At 39.2% G+C, this 16,262-nt stretch overlaps 2 protein-coding genes across 2 annotated transcripts; both read right to left on the bottom strand.

Moving 5' to 3' along the window:
- Nucleotides 1-6,087: 6,087 nt before the first annotated feature.
- On the bottom strand, nt 6,088-12,827 carry lrfn5b (leucine rich repeat and fibronectin type III domain containing 5b). Its single transcript, XM_017455572.3, has 3 exons — nt 12,269-12,827; nt 7,731-9,153; nt 6,088-7,357 (listed from the first exon to the last, which is right to left on the bottom strand). Exons 2-3 carry the CDS (start codon nt 9,125-9,127, stop codon nt 6,379-6,381), a joined length of 2,376 nt encoding a protein of 791 aa, XP_017311061.1. The 5' UTR covers nt 9,128-9,153; nt 12,269-12,827; the 3' UTR covers nt 6,088-6,378.
- A 1,102-nt stretch (nt 12,828-13,929) lies between these two features.
- LOC108257698 (sterile alpha motif domain-containing protein 15) lies at nt 13,930-15,910 on the bottom strand. Its single transcript, XM_017455632.3, has 3 exons — nt 15,809-15,910; nt 14,995-15,093; nt 13,930-14,177 (listed from the first exon to the last, which is right to left on the bottom strand). The coding sequence occupies exons 1-3, from the start codon at nt 15,893-15,895 to the stop codon at nt 14,004-14,006; spliced, it is 360 nt and encodes a 119-aa protein (XP_017311121.3). The 5' UTR covers nt 15,896-15,910; the 3' UTR covers nt 13,930-14,003.
- Nucleotides 15,911-16,262: the final 352 nt, after the last annotated feature.

Here is a 16,262-nt window from a genome sequence, read left to right as displayed (position 1 = left end):
TGCCCAGAGTAAGCAAAACATGGGTGTTTTCTGCCTGTTTATTAAGCATTTCCCCTCAAGCTTCATCAAGTTTCTGGGCATATGCCACCGCAATTTGTCACCATAATGAAATGGAAAAGTGGATTTAAATGGAGCTGTTTGTTTGCCTTCATACGGTAATAGTAGATATGTTATTTGGTCTCTTCATCATAGCTGTATCATTTATTTATCAAACGTGAATGTTTTATTTAGTAGCACTCATGTGGATCTACATAGAAATGTATTGCATGTACTGTATGTGTCTGTGAATTTGTACGTCCATGCACATGCGTCTGTTGGTGTTGGTGTGATAACAGCAGGTGATGTGATTTTCATGAAGAATCCCGTGTGTCTTTGCAGCAAGCAAAGCTTGCATTTCACATATAGTTATGCAGAAATATGTTGCCAAGGTAACAAAGTCATGAAGGGCTGTGTGCAGATCCCCTTGAATTCCATGGAGGTGGTGAGAGAGTGGAAAAAATCATGCATGTGCCCGTGATTGATTAATGCATTGATAAGAGGGTGATTGTGTATCCTTTAGCTGCTGAAATGACTGAGGAGAGATGCTTCACTGAACCTTTACTTTAGTGTGATTAGTGGATTTATTCTAATGCCAAGCAATCAGGAAAGGCATAAAATATCAAATTCTTATTATCATCAGGTCACAAGCAATTGTATGTTAAGCGTCATGAATTTCAAATGGAATTTAACCCTGGGTAAATTTCAAAACAGCTAATTTGCTTAGTGAGAGTGTATATTGAACCATAATTAAACATTAGGTATAATATCTTAAATTGCTAATATAATGTACATCAATCCATGTTAAAGACTTAACAATTTGCCATTATCTAAATGTTTTGTATAAAAAGTCATATCCAAATGGCATTTAGGAGAATGGAAGGAAATTGAACTGAGCTAGCACACTACAACAACATCAGAGCTGAGTTAATATTTCAGTCCCCTCTGAAACTATTGGAACAGCAAGGCCAATTTGTTTTCGTAAACTGAAGACATTTGGGTTTGATAATCATGAGGATAATGAGTCTTTATTGGTCACATATATAGTAGAGCACAGTGAAATTATTTTCTTCGCATACCCCAGCCTGTAGTCAGAGGGGTCAGAGTACAGGGTCAGAGCCTTGCTCAAGGGCCCAACAGTGGCAGCTTGCCAGTGCTGGGGCTTCAACCCCCGACCTTCCAATCAGTGACCCAGAGCCTTAACCACCAAGCCACCACTGCCCCAGACAGTAGAGGCTTTTTTCTTGAAACCCTTCCAAACAACTTGTGGTGATGTAGGTGACTTCAGATTGTAGTTTTGGAGACTTTCTGACCCCAAGACGCAACTAACTTCTGCAATTCTCCAGCTGTGATCCTTGGAGATTTTTTGGCCTCTCGAACCATCCTCTTCACAGTGCGTTGAGACAATATAGACACATCCTGGTTGATTCATAACATTTCCAGTTGACTGGAACTTCTTAATTATTGCCTTGATGGTGAAATGGGCATTTTCAATGCTTGTGCTATTTTCTAATAGCCACTTCCCATTTTGTGAAGCTCAGCAACCTTTTGCCGCACATCACAGCTATATTCCTTGGTCTAACCCATTGTTATGAATGACTAAGGGAATTTGGCCTATGTGTTACCTCATATTTATACCCCTGTGAAACAGGAAGTCATGGTTGAACAATCTCCTGTTCTTGGTCACCCAGGTGTACTAAAAAAATGTAAAATACCAATGGAAATATACTTTAAATATATTTTTCTCAAATTAATTCAGAAGCATGCCAATAATTCTTGCACACCTATATTTAACAAATATATGTTTTTTTGGATAAACCTGTGCTGTGTTTGCAATTGTTTGATATCCATGAGAGCAGAGTATTTTTGTGATTTTTTTAAAACAAAAGATCAAAAGGTTCAACAATAAAGACAATTTTTCACAGCCTTCTTTGCTCATATTTACCAAGGGTGCCAATATTAGTGGAGGGCACTGTATATGTATATGTATATGTGTTAAATGACATAGAACATCAGACAACCCAATTTGTAGGTGAGCAAAAATAATGGCAGGTGTTTCTAGTTACTCAGGTGTGTCCTGTTAGTTTGACTGTTTAAACATCTACTCTTTGTTTTAGCCTTCACTTTCACCCATGAAGACTGCATTTGTTGTTTAAAAGGATAAGTTATGAAGATCAGAGAGCTGTCTAGGGCAAAAAGCAAGCCATTTAGAAGTTGAGAAAAGAGCAAAAATCAATCAGAGGCATTTAACAAGCACTGGGCATAACCAGTGTGACAATTTGGAATGTCCTGGGAAAGAAAGAAATCACTGGTGTACTGAGCAACAGACACCGAATGGGTCGGCCAAGGAAAACAACAGCTGAAGAAAAACCCAAAAACAACATTCAGTGACATCACCAACAACTTCCACAGGGTAGGGGTGAAGGTATTACAATCCACCATTCGAAGAAGACTTTGAGAGCAGAAATATAGAGGCCATACCACAAGATGCAAACCACTCATCCGCAGTAAGAATCGGAAAACCAGATTGGAATTCGCAAAGAAATACTGAGACGAGCCACAAAAGTTCTGAAACCAAGATTAATCACTACCACAGTGATGGAAAGTCCAACGAGACTTTCTGTGGAGAAAGAAAGGATCTGCTCATGATCCAAAACAGATAAGCTCATCTGTGAAACATGGTGGCGGTAGTGTCATGGCGTGGGCTTGCATGGCTGCTTCTGGAACAGGGTTAAAAAAAGCATCACTGCCCAGAACAGAATCACAAAAGAAGAAACCAACAATTTAGTGTCAATGAGTCGCAGGCTTGATGCAGTTATTGCAAGCAAGACATATGCAACCAAATATTAAGTGTTATTTACTTCAAGACTAATCTGTTCCTATACTTTTGCTTGCCTAAAAAAATGGGTGGTCTAATGCAAAAGGTTCTATGTTTTATCTTGTTTAACATATTTAGATGTAAATACCAGGAAATAAAAGCTGAAATCCTAGACTCTCGTCTCATATCTTTTGATCTCAAACCCAAATGTCTTTGGTGTATAGCACAAACTAATGAATGGGCCTTGCCTTTCCAGTAGTTTTCAAGGGGACTGTGTCATATTTTTGAGAACAGTAGAGAGCTATTGTTTTTTAACATTCATGCTCGCTGTTATATTATATTCATAGTCCTTGTTAATTCACAGTAATGCACAAAGAATTACAGTTTTTTTCCTAATCAATTCATGTTTTATATAGGACACTGCAGCATTTGATCTATTTCACCTAAGTTCTATGGAGGCCATGTTGGTCTAGTCTTGAGTGCTCTTTAGGCTTTACCATTTCAATTACTCTACTGTATTCTAGACAGCACTTTCCCAGAAGGAGTAATCACATTCAATATTAACAAGGATGTTCATTCAGAGCACATTTTCCTGCATTAATAATGCATATGCTTGAAATTGCCTCTGCATATATTATAATTCTGTTTATATTCCTCCTCCACAGGTATGCACAGTCCAGTCACTGGACACATCAAAACCATTTATTTTCTGCCCTCATTGTGGACATTTAATTGGAAAATCAATAATGTAAGAAAGACAAAGTTGATGTGGCATTTTTTTTTATGTGACAAAACATAATCACATCCCTGGTGTGTTTGCAGATTTGGCATGGAGAGAATCAGCTTGTACCAATTTGACTCTGATTGTCCCATAGAAGATTCTATGTAAAACCCTAAAACAGTTCTTTTCTTCAAAAGTTCCAAGAACCATAAATTACACAATGGCCCCTTGAGAAGTTTTTTTTTTTTTTTTTTTTTTTAAATCTTTAAGTATTTTTTAAATAAAGCTGATGGAACAATATAGACATGTAATCTGTATACACTTAAGTGATGATTAGATGATTGTATCTGTTTAACAAGGGATTATTGCCTTTTTTATGTCTTCAGCAGCAAAGAAGTGGACAGCAAGCTTGTATTCAAGACTATCTTAAGTGGTTGACTCCTCTCATATATGAGGGTAATTAAACTGAAACTCTCATTACCTTGGCCTCGGTAGATCAGTGCTAAAGTGGCAGTGCACCATATGGTAGGAGTAGTAATTACTGACCCTTTACGAACAGGATGAGCTCTGTTTATCTGCAGCTGACTGAATCATAGCCCAAGAGCTAAGGAGCTCCTTGTCGGATTTCAAGTGAGGCTCTCGCCCCTGATACTCATGTTTTATTTATGTGCCCTTACGGGACCGATTTGAGACTGTCACACAGCGTGCTAAAGTTTGCAGGATTTTAATAATGATAATGAACAGAAGGAACAATGACCTGCCCTCCTCATGTGCATGAATTAATCAATCCTTAATTGACATTATAGCTTCCAGCAGTCATGTTAATACCCTAATCTGTTCAACACCATATTCCATGGTTGTATTTATCCATGCATAGGCATCATTTACATTTATTATTTTTTAAATGATACCTGCCATTTATCTCTCCAATGGCACATCTAACTAAATAGGAAGACACAAATCTTCTCACAGCTGATGCAAATTATTGCCAATTTAAACCCATTTGTCCTTTAACAGTCCATTAACATGATGTTCTGTAATCCGTGCTGTGGTGGATGCAGGCTCGCTTTGCCTGTGTCAAATTTAAGGTCTGCTTGTATAAGCATGAGAGCTAGTGGGAAAGGGAGGGGAGCCGAGTCTTCTGGGACTAGAATGGCCTCTTTCATAGCCTTCTTGCCATTCCTTTGAACAAACAGAAGACCTCAGAGAGCCTATACTTGTGAGAGATCCCCTCTCCTACTCAGTGCTGTCGTGGGAGCTGAAGATTAACACTTCTAAAAATAATTACTGCACAACATTCACTCCTGCAGGCTTATTCAGCCATGAAATATATTACCTCCACCTAGCGAGAAAGAACATGAGCTCATCTCTCCATACTGGAGATAATATCAGAATGAAATAGTATTGACAATGCAGCTTTCTGATCGCCTCTTTGTTAGACTCCATGATGTATCGATGCCTGACTTCTACTCTGTAACCTCAAATCTTGCCAATGGATCTCATGAGGCACACAGTTCAGTAACTTAAATATCATAAATAAAGACTGTTATTCATTTATATTACACTGCAAAAAATATTTTAGCAAGGGCTGATGTATTGAATAAAAGCAATGTTTTAGGATATTTCTCATTATGAGTTTATTATATACTTATATATATATATATATATATATATATATATATATATATATATATATATATATATATATATATATTATATTATATACTATATATTATAACAAATATAAGACCATTAAACCTACTTCTAGACATATTTTATCGTCGTTCTTCTTTCTATAAATAAACACTCAAAACGAGCAAAATTATCTGCCAATAGAATAAGATCCGTTTAAACTTGAAATGAGTAAAAAATGATCCTGAAAGAGGTTTAATAAACTAATTTACTTGCCAAGATATCATTTTTACAGCGTACAGACTGAAAATGCAGAGATTTTTTTCCCCCTCAACTAGGCTACTTCTGTGCATTGTGCATATAAATTGTGCTTGGGCTGTTAAACAACATTTGTGCTGGTGTGGCATGATGTGTGTGGATTTTAAGAGTAATTGTGTTAATTATGAATCTAAAACTGCTCTCCACACCCAATTACCCAATTTACCTAAGTTTCATTGTGCAGTTAATAAGCACAAGTCCTGGCAGCTGCCTATTATTAAATAAGATGATGCTTTCTGTACAGTGTACATTGCTGGAGCATTATTCAGGAATTAAAGCTGTTTTTGTGTGTGTTTGGATGGCTTTAGAACAGTTATTGGGCAGAAACCATTACACTAATCTCACAATATTGATAATGGAGAGTAATCAGGAACAATATTGATTACAGGGTGAGTTATTAGCAAATAAATATTTATATTCTCTAAATGCACTGCCTATTATTTTTAACTATTGATCACATCGCATAATAGTTACCTTGCCAAACTTCGTTGTTTAAATATCAGATGAAAACAAAGGGGCTTTTCACATTTTATTTTACACAACATAACATGTTTATACAGGATGTACTGTATGGATTACTCCATATAACAAAGTAATATACATGTCAACTGCATTATTTAGTATATGCAGAAAATTATATTTTGTTTGTTCTTTAGAAAAAGAAAAAAAAAAACATTGATCAATCTGTGGCCTTTTTGTCCCACTATATAAGAGTGCCATGTTCAAGACAGAAACCAGATACTTTTAAAAGATTTGAGTTTTTAGTCTGACCTATAATAATAAAATGGTCTGTATGTCTACCGAAAACCAGTGTGATAAGGTTGTAAAAAAAAAAAAAAAAAACACCAACTAATTAAAGTGTGCTTTCTAGAACCCATTCTGACCTTGACAATGAGTTTTTTCCATGGATTTTGGCTGAAACGTCCAGCTGGGGAAGATCTCCACCACTCATGGACAGACTGCGTTTGGAGCGAAGGCTGCCAGTCTGCTGCGGGAGACTCCCATAGCTGGTCTGCTTACAGGAGTCTACATTTAGAGAATGCCTGCGACTCACTCTCATACACCCCACTGGAACAGTCATGTAGCGTGAGGAATCGAGCTGTACCCTTCTGGATACTGGCATCACTGTGGTGGAGTAGGCTCGTATTTGGGCAGATTTGGGACGCACCTTGGCTGAGTTGTTTTTGTTGGTATTGTCAAGTTCTACACTGATCTGTGTGTCTGGTTTTTGAACGCCTGCAGGTTTGTGTGAGGCAGCATGCATGGGACGCTGGGAGTTGGGGGAGGCAGGATGCCAGCTGTGACTGGCAGCAGAGGTAGTAACGGTGCAGTCAGGAAGGGCAGGTTTAGAGGGCCGAGGCCCAGGCCCAGACGTCGTTCCTAATGTGGCCACTGACTCCAGCTGTGGAGAAACCTTCCGACACGCATCCATCTCCACACCCAGAACTTGCTTGGACATGGACTTGATGATTCCACAGACCTGCAGCTGCTCGCTCCTGGACTGAGAACGAATTTCTCCCAGCTCTACTCCCTTGTCCTCTCCCTCCTGGTTGCACACTCGATAACGTACAATAAGGAAAATGATGAAAGACAAGACTGAGGCCACAATGATACCTCCAATGATGACTACAATGGTACCTCCAAGGAACTGTGATTGCATGAAGTGGCACCGGAGGTACTGGGGTTCTGTTGTAAAGTGAACACACCCCACCACGCGGGTAGCTGTGAGAGTGGTCAATGCGTCATCATAGATTGCAAGCACACAGAGGTCATACGACGTCCCAGCCGCCAAGTTGTTCACCAGGATGTTTTTACTGGTAGGAGGGATCATTCTGCAAGGACACATGGTTTAGAAGTTCAGCAAAATCTGAAAATCAGTACTTTGGTACTTAGAGCTCATTGAGCTCAACTGAAGTGCAAAAAGGGGGAAACAAATTAAGAAAATTCTAATACAATAGCCTGAGTGGTGATGTCATACACCTGAACCACTTAACCTCTGGGGACTGTTTAAATTACTGTTGCTGAGTTATCCCACAGTCTTCCTTACTTCTAGTAGGTGCTAACTAGTATATGTTGTGTTTTACACATATCCTACACAGTTTGCTGCTTCCAAAATGCCATTACACTGAAATGAAAAACACATTGCATATGAATATATGTATGCATAATGATACCTGTTGTAAAATGTCAAACTTTTGGTCTTACCTGTAGACTAGCGAGTCATCATAGGTTCCATTGTATTGGATTTGGAACATCCGAATCCCTGGTATATTCCTTTGTAAGTTAAATTTCACTAGAGCAGAGGAGGATGTAATTTCAGAAATCAGCACCCGTTTTTCCTGCCCAGCTTTGGTGTTGCTAATGGCAGTGCCACCATCTCCACCTGATTTGGTGGACGTAGCGATATCTGAGGAGCCAGGATCTGGCTCCTGTACTAAGCTTGTGTCATTAGTGAAATGTGGCAGTTTGATGATAAATAGCTGAACAGTCTGCTGTGCTTCTCCAGAAGGGTTGGATGCCACGCATGTGAATGATCCAGAATCTTTCACTGTGCTGATGACGATATCTAGTGTCCCATCAGTGTGCACCACTGTTCGGGTTGAGTTGGATACGAGTCTACCGTCAGGGGCAATCCAGTGAATTACAGGATCTGGGTCACCCCGTGCTTTACAGCGCAGAGTAACATGTTGGCCTTCCAATGCCCGGGTCTCCTGGGAATGACGTGTGATAAGGGGAGGCTCACACAGGAACTCCTCTTCAGACACCGTCCAGAAGTAACGTCCCGAGAGGTGCTGTGGAGCAGCACAAGTCTCCAGGTCATCCTCACGCCGTAGTCTCCTCAACCACAGCAACTCGCAGTTGCAGTGTAATGGGTTCCCCCCAAAGCTCAGCGCAAATGATGATGGACCCAAAACGCCTGATGTGGCCAGAACACCTGCACGCTGGAAGACTGGATCAGGTGGAAGCTTCTGAAGCTTGTTGGAAGTAACATCCAAACGTTTGAGCTTCATGAGGCCTGAAAATGTGCCCTCAGGTATATAGTCTATCATGTTGTGGTCCAGACTTAAGGTATGCAGGCTAGTCATGTGCTGGATGGCCACCCATGGGGCACTCTCTAGATTGTTGTAGGAGAGATCAAGCTCTTCAAGGGCCAGGAGGTCGTTAAAGGCTCCTATGTGAATATACATGAGCTGGTTGTTGTTCAGAATGAGATGATGGAGCTTGGACATGCCGCTAAAGGTGTCGTTTGTGATTCGTGTCAGGCGGTTGCTGTCCAAGTGCAGGGCACGCAGGTTCTCCAGATCATTGAAAGCATGAGGTGTGATAGAGCCTATTGTGTTCCTGGAGAGTGTCAAGTCTACAAGCTTGGTCATGTTAGCAAAGTCCTTCCTTTTGACAGTTGTGATAAAATTGTCACCAAGTCGCAGTTCTACTGTGTGTCTGTCAATGTCTGGGGGAACAAAAAGCAGCCCCTTTTTGTCACATAAGGTGGCTAAGTTGGGTGGCAGCACTTGACAAATGCAACGTTTGGGACATATTTGAATCTTCTGGGCTTTTACTGCCATGATCATGACCATCAGATAAACAAATAGGGTCTCCATCTGGGTTCACTGTTGTAATACCACCCCTGTGAAGAAAGAGATGAACCAGAACTGTCTCAGTGTGTAATTCAGGTCTATATAGTAAACAGAACAGCAATAACTATACCTGAGGTGCAAAAGATTTTCTAATATCTTATAGCTGAGGTCAAGCTATGATGAAGAATGTTCCACAACAACTTTTTCTTGTTATAAAACGAAAAGTGTCAAAAATAAGAATGACAGAATGCACACAATTGGGCCTGGGGCAGATCAACTGAAACCCCTGCTGTACTGATTCAGGGTTTTGGTATGATAATGATCAGCCTTTCATCTTTGTATATAAAGGGATGAAAGATTCCTCTGGCCATCCAGTTACTCACTGAAATTAGGATGATGTCTCCAAAGATCATTTGGAGACAAAGAGAAGGGATCAGCACAGATGCCACATCAAGAGAGAGACGTGGTTCTGTTCATATTGATTTTCCATAGTGCTTCACTGCTGCTCAAGTTTCTGACTATACAACGTGAGAAGGGATAAAGTATATATTCACTTACTCCTGCCAGGGATATAACCTTGACAAGGATATAACATTTAATACAACCTAAAATTATGAATGGCCAAAATATGAAAGGTTCACAAGACCATTTTTATTAGGGCATATATATAAGGTAAGTATTTTCCTAGTTCCTACATGTTCTGTAAAATATAGAGTGCATTATATTTTAGTGGCTTTAGTCGTTTTCTCACTATTGATGTATGAATATTATTATAATCTGGATATCTAACTGTGACGTGACATCAAGGGAAACCGTCACAAGTGCCCAGAGTGTCGCAACATAGCGCTAACAGTCAGCTGAAATGCTAACTGTCATGTATCATGGTTACAATCATGATGGACTTATCAGATAGCAATGTTGCTATCAATGTGTAAAATCAGCCACAAAGCAGAGCTATCTTGACACAAACAATAAGAAATCTTAAAGGGCTTAACTACAATGTTTCTGATTAGGAAAAAAAAAAAAAAAAGATCTTGCATGATAAAACTTCCTTTACAATCATTCTCTTTACATTTAGAAATGTTCTGCTTCTGAGAAAGCTAAAGAGCTATTATTTTGCGTTTCTGTGAATATATCTGACATTTTGCCACATTATGTGACCTGTAATAAATGTAACAGTTCGCATGAATTGAGCTGTGATGTAATCGTTCAATGAACTGATTATAACACTCTTTTAGCATGTCAAATGCCCTTCACATCATGCCACTTTATTAACCAACTGCTGCTAGTATTGCAGGCCAACCAGCTGGCTGCTTTAGCTGGCAGAGCTTCTGTCTGCTTGCTGGGCTGAAGTGGAGCCGCTATTACCCCCCACTGAAACACTGCATCGACTTGCTCAGAGCAGAGATGGGTTTTTTTTTTTTTTTTTTGCTCCAAGAGAAAAACATCAAATGTGAAAAGGACAGCATAAACGAAGCTTTAGAATTTTTTTTTTTTTTTTTTTCGATAATTGAACATGAGTGTTTTTCCTAAAGGATGAATACACAGAAAGAGAAGACAAGAAATGGGGAAAAGAGGGGGAAATATTCACTAAATATACTGTACATCACACTTTGCAGATTATCACATGCTGTCAGATTGCAGACAAAACCTGACACATCCAAACCCTGCTTCTAAAAGTACTCATAAAATCAGGGCTATTATATGTTACTTTATGGCCCTGATTTTAGACAGCTTGTGCCCTGCCCCATGTTTTGTACGTACCAGGGTCATCTGGGATCAGGTTTTAGACTGCAGTAGTCAGATGTTTTGGATTATTAGGCTGAGAAAGGCTGTTTCCTGCAGGTTCCTTTGTTATGTATTATCTATTAACCAAAATATCAAGGATCCAGCTGGCAATTTTAAATGTAGGAATATCTCTCTGGGTTGACCTACTACACCAACCTCTAAGCTAACAGATAAAATAGAAAAGATTTCAAATGGAAACTGCAGACATGCAGGCCAACAGATCCTTCAGTGACAGAAACATGCCTGACCAGCTTCATGTTTAAAAGGCATTTCCATGACTTGTCTGGTCGCTCAGGCGGAGGACGGATATGGCTAATGGAGCAGTGGTGACTACTTGCACACTATCCCTGTCACTAAAATCAGGTCAGTAAAGCATCAGCCCATGTATTTATCTCTCCCTGTTTGTTACACTGCTTTTTTTCTTTCTTTCTTTCTTTCTTTTTTTTTTGGGCTGAACATGTGCAGTCAGATTAATTATGATTCAGCCCTTTTTACAATTATGGACAGGTAATTCAGACATGCACCCTGTAAATTGGGATGACCCACATGCAGATGACCACCATTATCAGGTAGGTCTTCAATGAGATATTACTGCTTTTGTGACCTATGTAACCGGAGAGCTGAAGTGAAATCATCGTAATATCTTGCACTCAGCTTTCTGAGTAAGCTTTAAAGCATGTCTCTCTCACATCCATGGTCTCTCACACAAGGTCTTATTCCACAGCCTTCCTTAGTTTATATATATATATATATATATAAAAAAACACTCATGGTTAATAAGGTAACAGTTTAAAAGGTCGATTTGAGGCATGTGACAATGCACGGAGCTTTAATTATTAGTGATTGTTATAGCATTGCCAAGTTAGAAGTGTGATAAGATACATAACATACATCTCTAGGTTTTCTATAACAAATTGAAATAAATAGACCTAATAAGAGTATATACACAGAAAATGTCAAGCCTTAATGATGAAGTGATCAGTGCCATAGTGTATTCAGAAAGTAATAGGATGCTCAGCTTGCCATCCCAGCACCAAGGTTAGGTTGGAAGCTATGCATAATTGGTTATAGTCTATGCATTAAAATTAGCCTACAAGACGATGATTGTCGGATAGGAAACGATTTTTGCAATGCAATCCTAGATTTCAGGTGTGTATGGAATTCTGTGACCTTGCAATGTACTATAGACGGACAGGCTGCATTCTTTATAAGCTCATATTTCGACAATCGACCATCCCTGTCATAAATAAATAAATAAATAAACAAACAAATAAATAAAATGTAATAAACAACTTTCCTTTGCGTTTTCATGTTAGCACAATGGCAGCAGCGTGGAGAAGGAAAGCATCAGGGTGCAACGCCTTCTATAAGAATTACCTTGTGTAGATATGAGCCTTGCTTCGTGCGGCACACCGCCCCTCTTCCCACCAAATCCCGCTTCTTCCCGTTACAGCATGATCGCCCGGTCCCTCTGAGGACGGCTCCTTTAGCGCTGACCGAAATACGCGAGCGGAGAGATGACTAAATGAAACAATACGAATGGGATCCCATCTCTGCGGGAGTAACAGACGTCCAGCTACAAGGAGCCTCTGTGAAATCCTCACTTGCGGATGCTTCTTCGCGTGTCTCTCTCTCCGTGCGCGTCCGCATTACGGCTGCACGCGTCGCTTCAGCGGAGAAAATGGCTCAGTGGCCGCCGACAGCAAACACACAGCGCGACTGGGCTTGAACTGGGATCGCATCGCAGCAGGCCAGGGCAGATGTTTGTAGCATCTCTTGGTTCACCCGCCCTAAATATGGCCTCCGGTGGTGTCAGTCTGGAGCGGCGGAGCAGGTGTCACATCCGCTCGCTTCTCCGCGCGCCGCCGCTCTCTGACATGATGACAGCGCAACGCAAGCCGCAGCTGGACGTGCGTGGCTTCAGACTAGACTAGAGATCTCCGCGCGGAAGATGTTTGTTGCTCTCGGCAGTGTAGCTAATCACTGTATTGCTTAGTAGCTTTACAGGAGGGCATGTCATCAGTCTTCTATCCTCTATAGGTCTCAACACTAATGGGGCCACTTAAGCATATTTAACTCAGCTGAATCAACTGCACTAAGAACAGATTAATGTCACTATCAAGGTCTTAATCCGTGCATTATGCTGCTTAATAACAAAAACATTAATAGGGGAAATTCCACAAGAGGTCCACATTTTCAACAAAAGCTATATTATTAATTATATTGTATATTAATTTTCTAGCAAAGCTATATTACATTTCAGATCCCCAATTCCCCCACCCTAAAAGAAAAACATTTTTTAAATAGTAATAATAATAATAATAATAATAATAATAATAATAATAATAATAATAATAATAATAAATGAAGAGGATTATTAATGTAACACTCGAATATTCTCAGTGTTTATACATGTCTTGCTCAAATAAAAACATGCAACAATAAACATTAGAGATACACCAGTTACACTGACATCCCCAGAACCCAAGCTGTCCCTCTGCCAGTCTATGCTGCCAAATCAAAACATGCAAAACATATGTACATGGCTGGTGTGGTTTAAGACAAGTTGTGTCCTGTGTTTATGTGCAAGATGTGTGTTGTGACGGTCAACCTAATGCACACTCATGCCTTAAAATATGTCGCTGAATCATTTTGGAAAACATGTCCAATCCAATCCAGTGCCAGTACAGTGTTTCAGGCCATTGGCTTTGATACCAACAATCATTATGAGATTGGTGAATCTCTAGGAATTTTTATATTCTTTTTAATGGTTGATGTCCAATTATTCCCAAAGCTACAGTATGTATCTGGGTTTCATACTACTAAAATAATGAAAAAGGATTAGGCCAAATTAAACCTTAAATAACTTTCAATTCAATAGCATTGTAAAACACCTAAGACAGAATGCTTAAATTATGAAGCCCGGTAAACCATAGCCAATTCCCTGCAATCACACACCAGGGATCGATCGTGTTGTGAAAAACAGTAAATGTAATGAAGCTCCTTGGCCAAATTTTTAAAGCTAATTAAAATGAAAAGAAAAGCTTTAATGTCTTTCAGGGTTTTTTTTTTTATTGAACTTCATAAGCTGTTTATACTGTAATCTTGCTGTTTACTTCTTTTGGTAATTGAGGAACTGAGCATAGGTAAGGGGATCAGCACTTTCCCCAGTCCTGCTTTTGACTTCCAAAAACATGCCCATATCATCTCGTTGAGGGTCTGCAATACTGCGACTCCACAATGGCTCTGAGACGCCTAGCAGCTCACGGACATGTGCTGAAATCGCCTGCAAAAGAGACAAAAGAGTGACTGATCTCAATTATGAAATGCTTTGAAATCGTATAGCTCTTCTACAGGCTTTAAAAATCTTCTTGTATTTGAGTCTCTCAGACTCTAATGTAAAGCTGCCGTGTCTCCATTCAAGTCTGAGCAGAAATATCCCTTACTCAAGGATATCATCTCGGTTGTATTTATTATGCTTACTCTTACAGTATATAATAGATCTAACATGTCTAATGAAGTGTGACACGTGTTTGAATTTGAATTGTAAATGCATCAGTGACCTTCATAAGATTTCATTTCCAAAAGTCAGCGAACCCAGCATGTTTCATCACAGTGTGATGAATGTGGTGGGTGTTTTATTACTAATGACACAAGACATGGCAGTTAGTTGAGGACATGGTCTGCTCTTGCAAAGTGACAAAAGTGTCAAATGAGTGATTCTGTTAAACATTGGGAGAAATCAGACAGCTCTGTGCTGCTTCTGATTTGCACTGAATAGTCATGCAGGTAAGAGTTGATGAATAGTAGGGAAAAGATAGGGAGGTGGCTGGTGCAGAAACTTCATCATGAGTACAGAAACAGAGAGAGATGGCAATTTATAGGACGTTAACTACAAAGAAGGTGGAGCTTTATGTGTTTTGGTTTCTTTATGTGTTTTTGTTTCATTTTCTTTTTCTTAAACTTCAGTCAATACATAGTTGCATTTCTAAGTACCATCATTTCCAACCTACAGAAATAAAGCTGTGAAACTTCCTTTGTTAAAAACAATGTATTTTAGGCTATGCAGAATGTGTATATTGTGGTAGATGATGCATTCTTACCTTGATATGTTCAAAGTCAGTGATTCCTAATCGTGGCAAATAACGGCAGTTTACGTAAACCAGCTTTCTGCCTGTGATGAAATTCTCAGTAAAGCATGCCTGTGAGCAGTTAAATATACAATTACAACACAATATAAAAACATGATTTTATGTAGGTTATTGCTTTAATTAATCAATAGCCTTAAGTGTAAGGCTAATTTTCAAAGCAATAAGGAAAACATTTATTTGTGTGCTTATCTATGGCCTACTTTTATGCTTTTATGTATTATGTATTTATGCTTGCCTTAATACAATGTCTTTGTTTTTCAGAGTGTTAAGTTGGTAAGGGAAGAGCACACACTGCTGATGTTTATGAAAATAAGATTGTTTTCTTTTCTCCGTGATGCTGGCAAAGCATAACTGCACAGTGATGACAAAGCGTTATTAAAGAAAAGCTGTCCAGACTCTTTAACAACAGGAGGAAGGAAACACAGGCAGTTTCATATAAACAGAAGAACTATGAAGAACTACAGCCTATATGCTTTTTAAAAGCACAAATGGCTTATCGTGAATTTATCTATATTTAACCTCTAATGAAGTCTATAGAAAATCTGAAAGATGAACTGTTTGGTAAATGTTTTTTATATATATATATATGATTTCACACAGGTCCACACAGGTCACACAGGTCCAGTTTGGGTCTCTGCTCAGAATAACCTCGTTATAATAACAGCTGGACTGTAGGCTTAGGCTAGTCTATACCATTATCCTAATATTCATACATCTCTGGGTGAGACGTTTAAAAATACAGCAGTAATTATTTGCTATATTTTACCGTGTATTGGGGAAATCCTAGTGAGTCTATCCAGTTCGCCACATCCTGACAGCTCCATTGAAGGAACGCCATTTTTGTGTTTGTCATGTTGCCATGGCAACACTTCATCCAATCCAAAGTAGTTTGCCGACGAGGTAATTTGCATACTGAAAGAGTGAGAGAGAGAGAGAGAGAGAGAGAGAGAGAGAGAGAGAGCTTGGTAAAAATAAATAAATAAATAAGTAAATAAATAAATAAATAAATAAATAAATAAAAAAGACTAAATTTGCGTATGAATTGACAAATGCAAAAATAATTCTAAAGTTATATCATGAAATGGTAGGCTGTGCATGTTTTAATGGAGCATTGTGCTCATGCCCGACAGTATCAGCCTGACTGCCTCCTACACTGTGCAGCTCTTAATTTAATTTGGCTGTGTTGGGCTTCATATTGCGCTGGGGCTTAATTGCGTTCA

Source organism: Ictalurus punctatus, chromosome 25, assembly GCF_001660625.3.
Source record: "Ictalurus punctatus breed USDA103 chromosome 25, Coco_2.0, whole genome shotgun sequence".
Taxonomy (NCBI): Eukaryota; Metazoa; Chordata; class Actinopteri; order Siluriformes; family Ictaluridae; genus Ictalurus; species Ictalurus punctatus.
The sequence above is the reverse complement of the archived record's forward strand: the minus strand, read 5'-3'. Positions and strand labels throughout refer to the sequence as shown.

What these genes read in the sequence shown, in the direction of transcription:
- lrfn5b (XM_017455572.3), bottom strand. Translation starts at nt 9,127, where the DNA reads ATGGAGACCCTATTTGTTTATCTGATGGTCATGATCATGGCAGTAAAA. An exon ending in GATGACTCGCTAGTCTACAG is followed by an intron (nt 7,358 to 7,730) that starts GTAAGACCAAAA and finishes GTGTCCTTGCAG; the next exon opens with AATGATCCCTCCTACCAGTA.
- LOC108257698 (XM_017455632.3), bottom strand. Translation starts at nt 15,895, where the DNA reads ATGACAAACACAAAAATGGCGTTCCTTCAATGGAGCTGTCAGGATGTG. An exon ending in TAGGATTTCCCCAATACACG is followed by an intron (nt 15,094 to 15,808) that starts GTAAAATATAGC and finishes AACTGCTCACAG; the next exon opens with GCATGCTTTACTGAGAATTT. An exon ending in CTGACTTTGAACATATCAAG is followed by an intron (nt 14,178 to 14,994) that starts GTAAGAATGCAT and finishes TCTCTTTTGCAG; the next exon opens with GCGATTTCAGCACATGTCCG.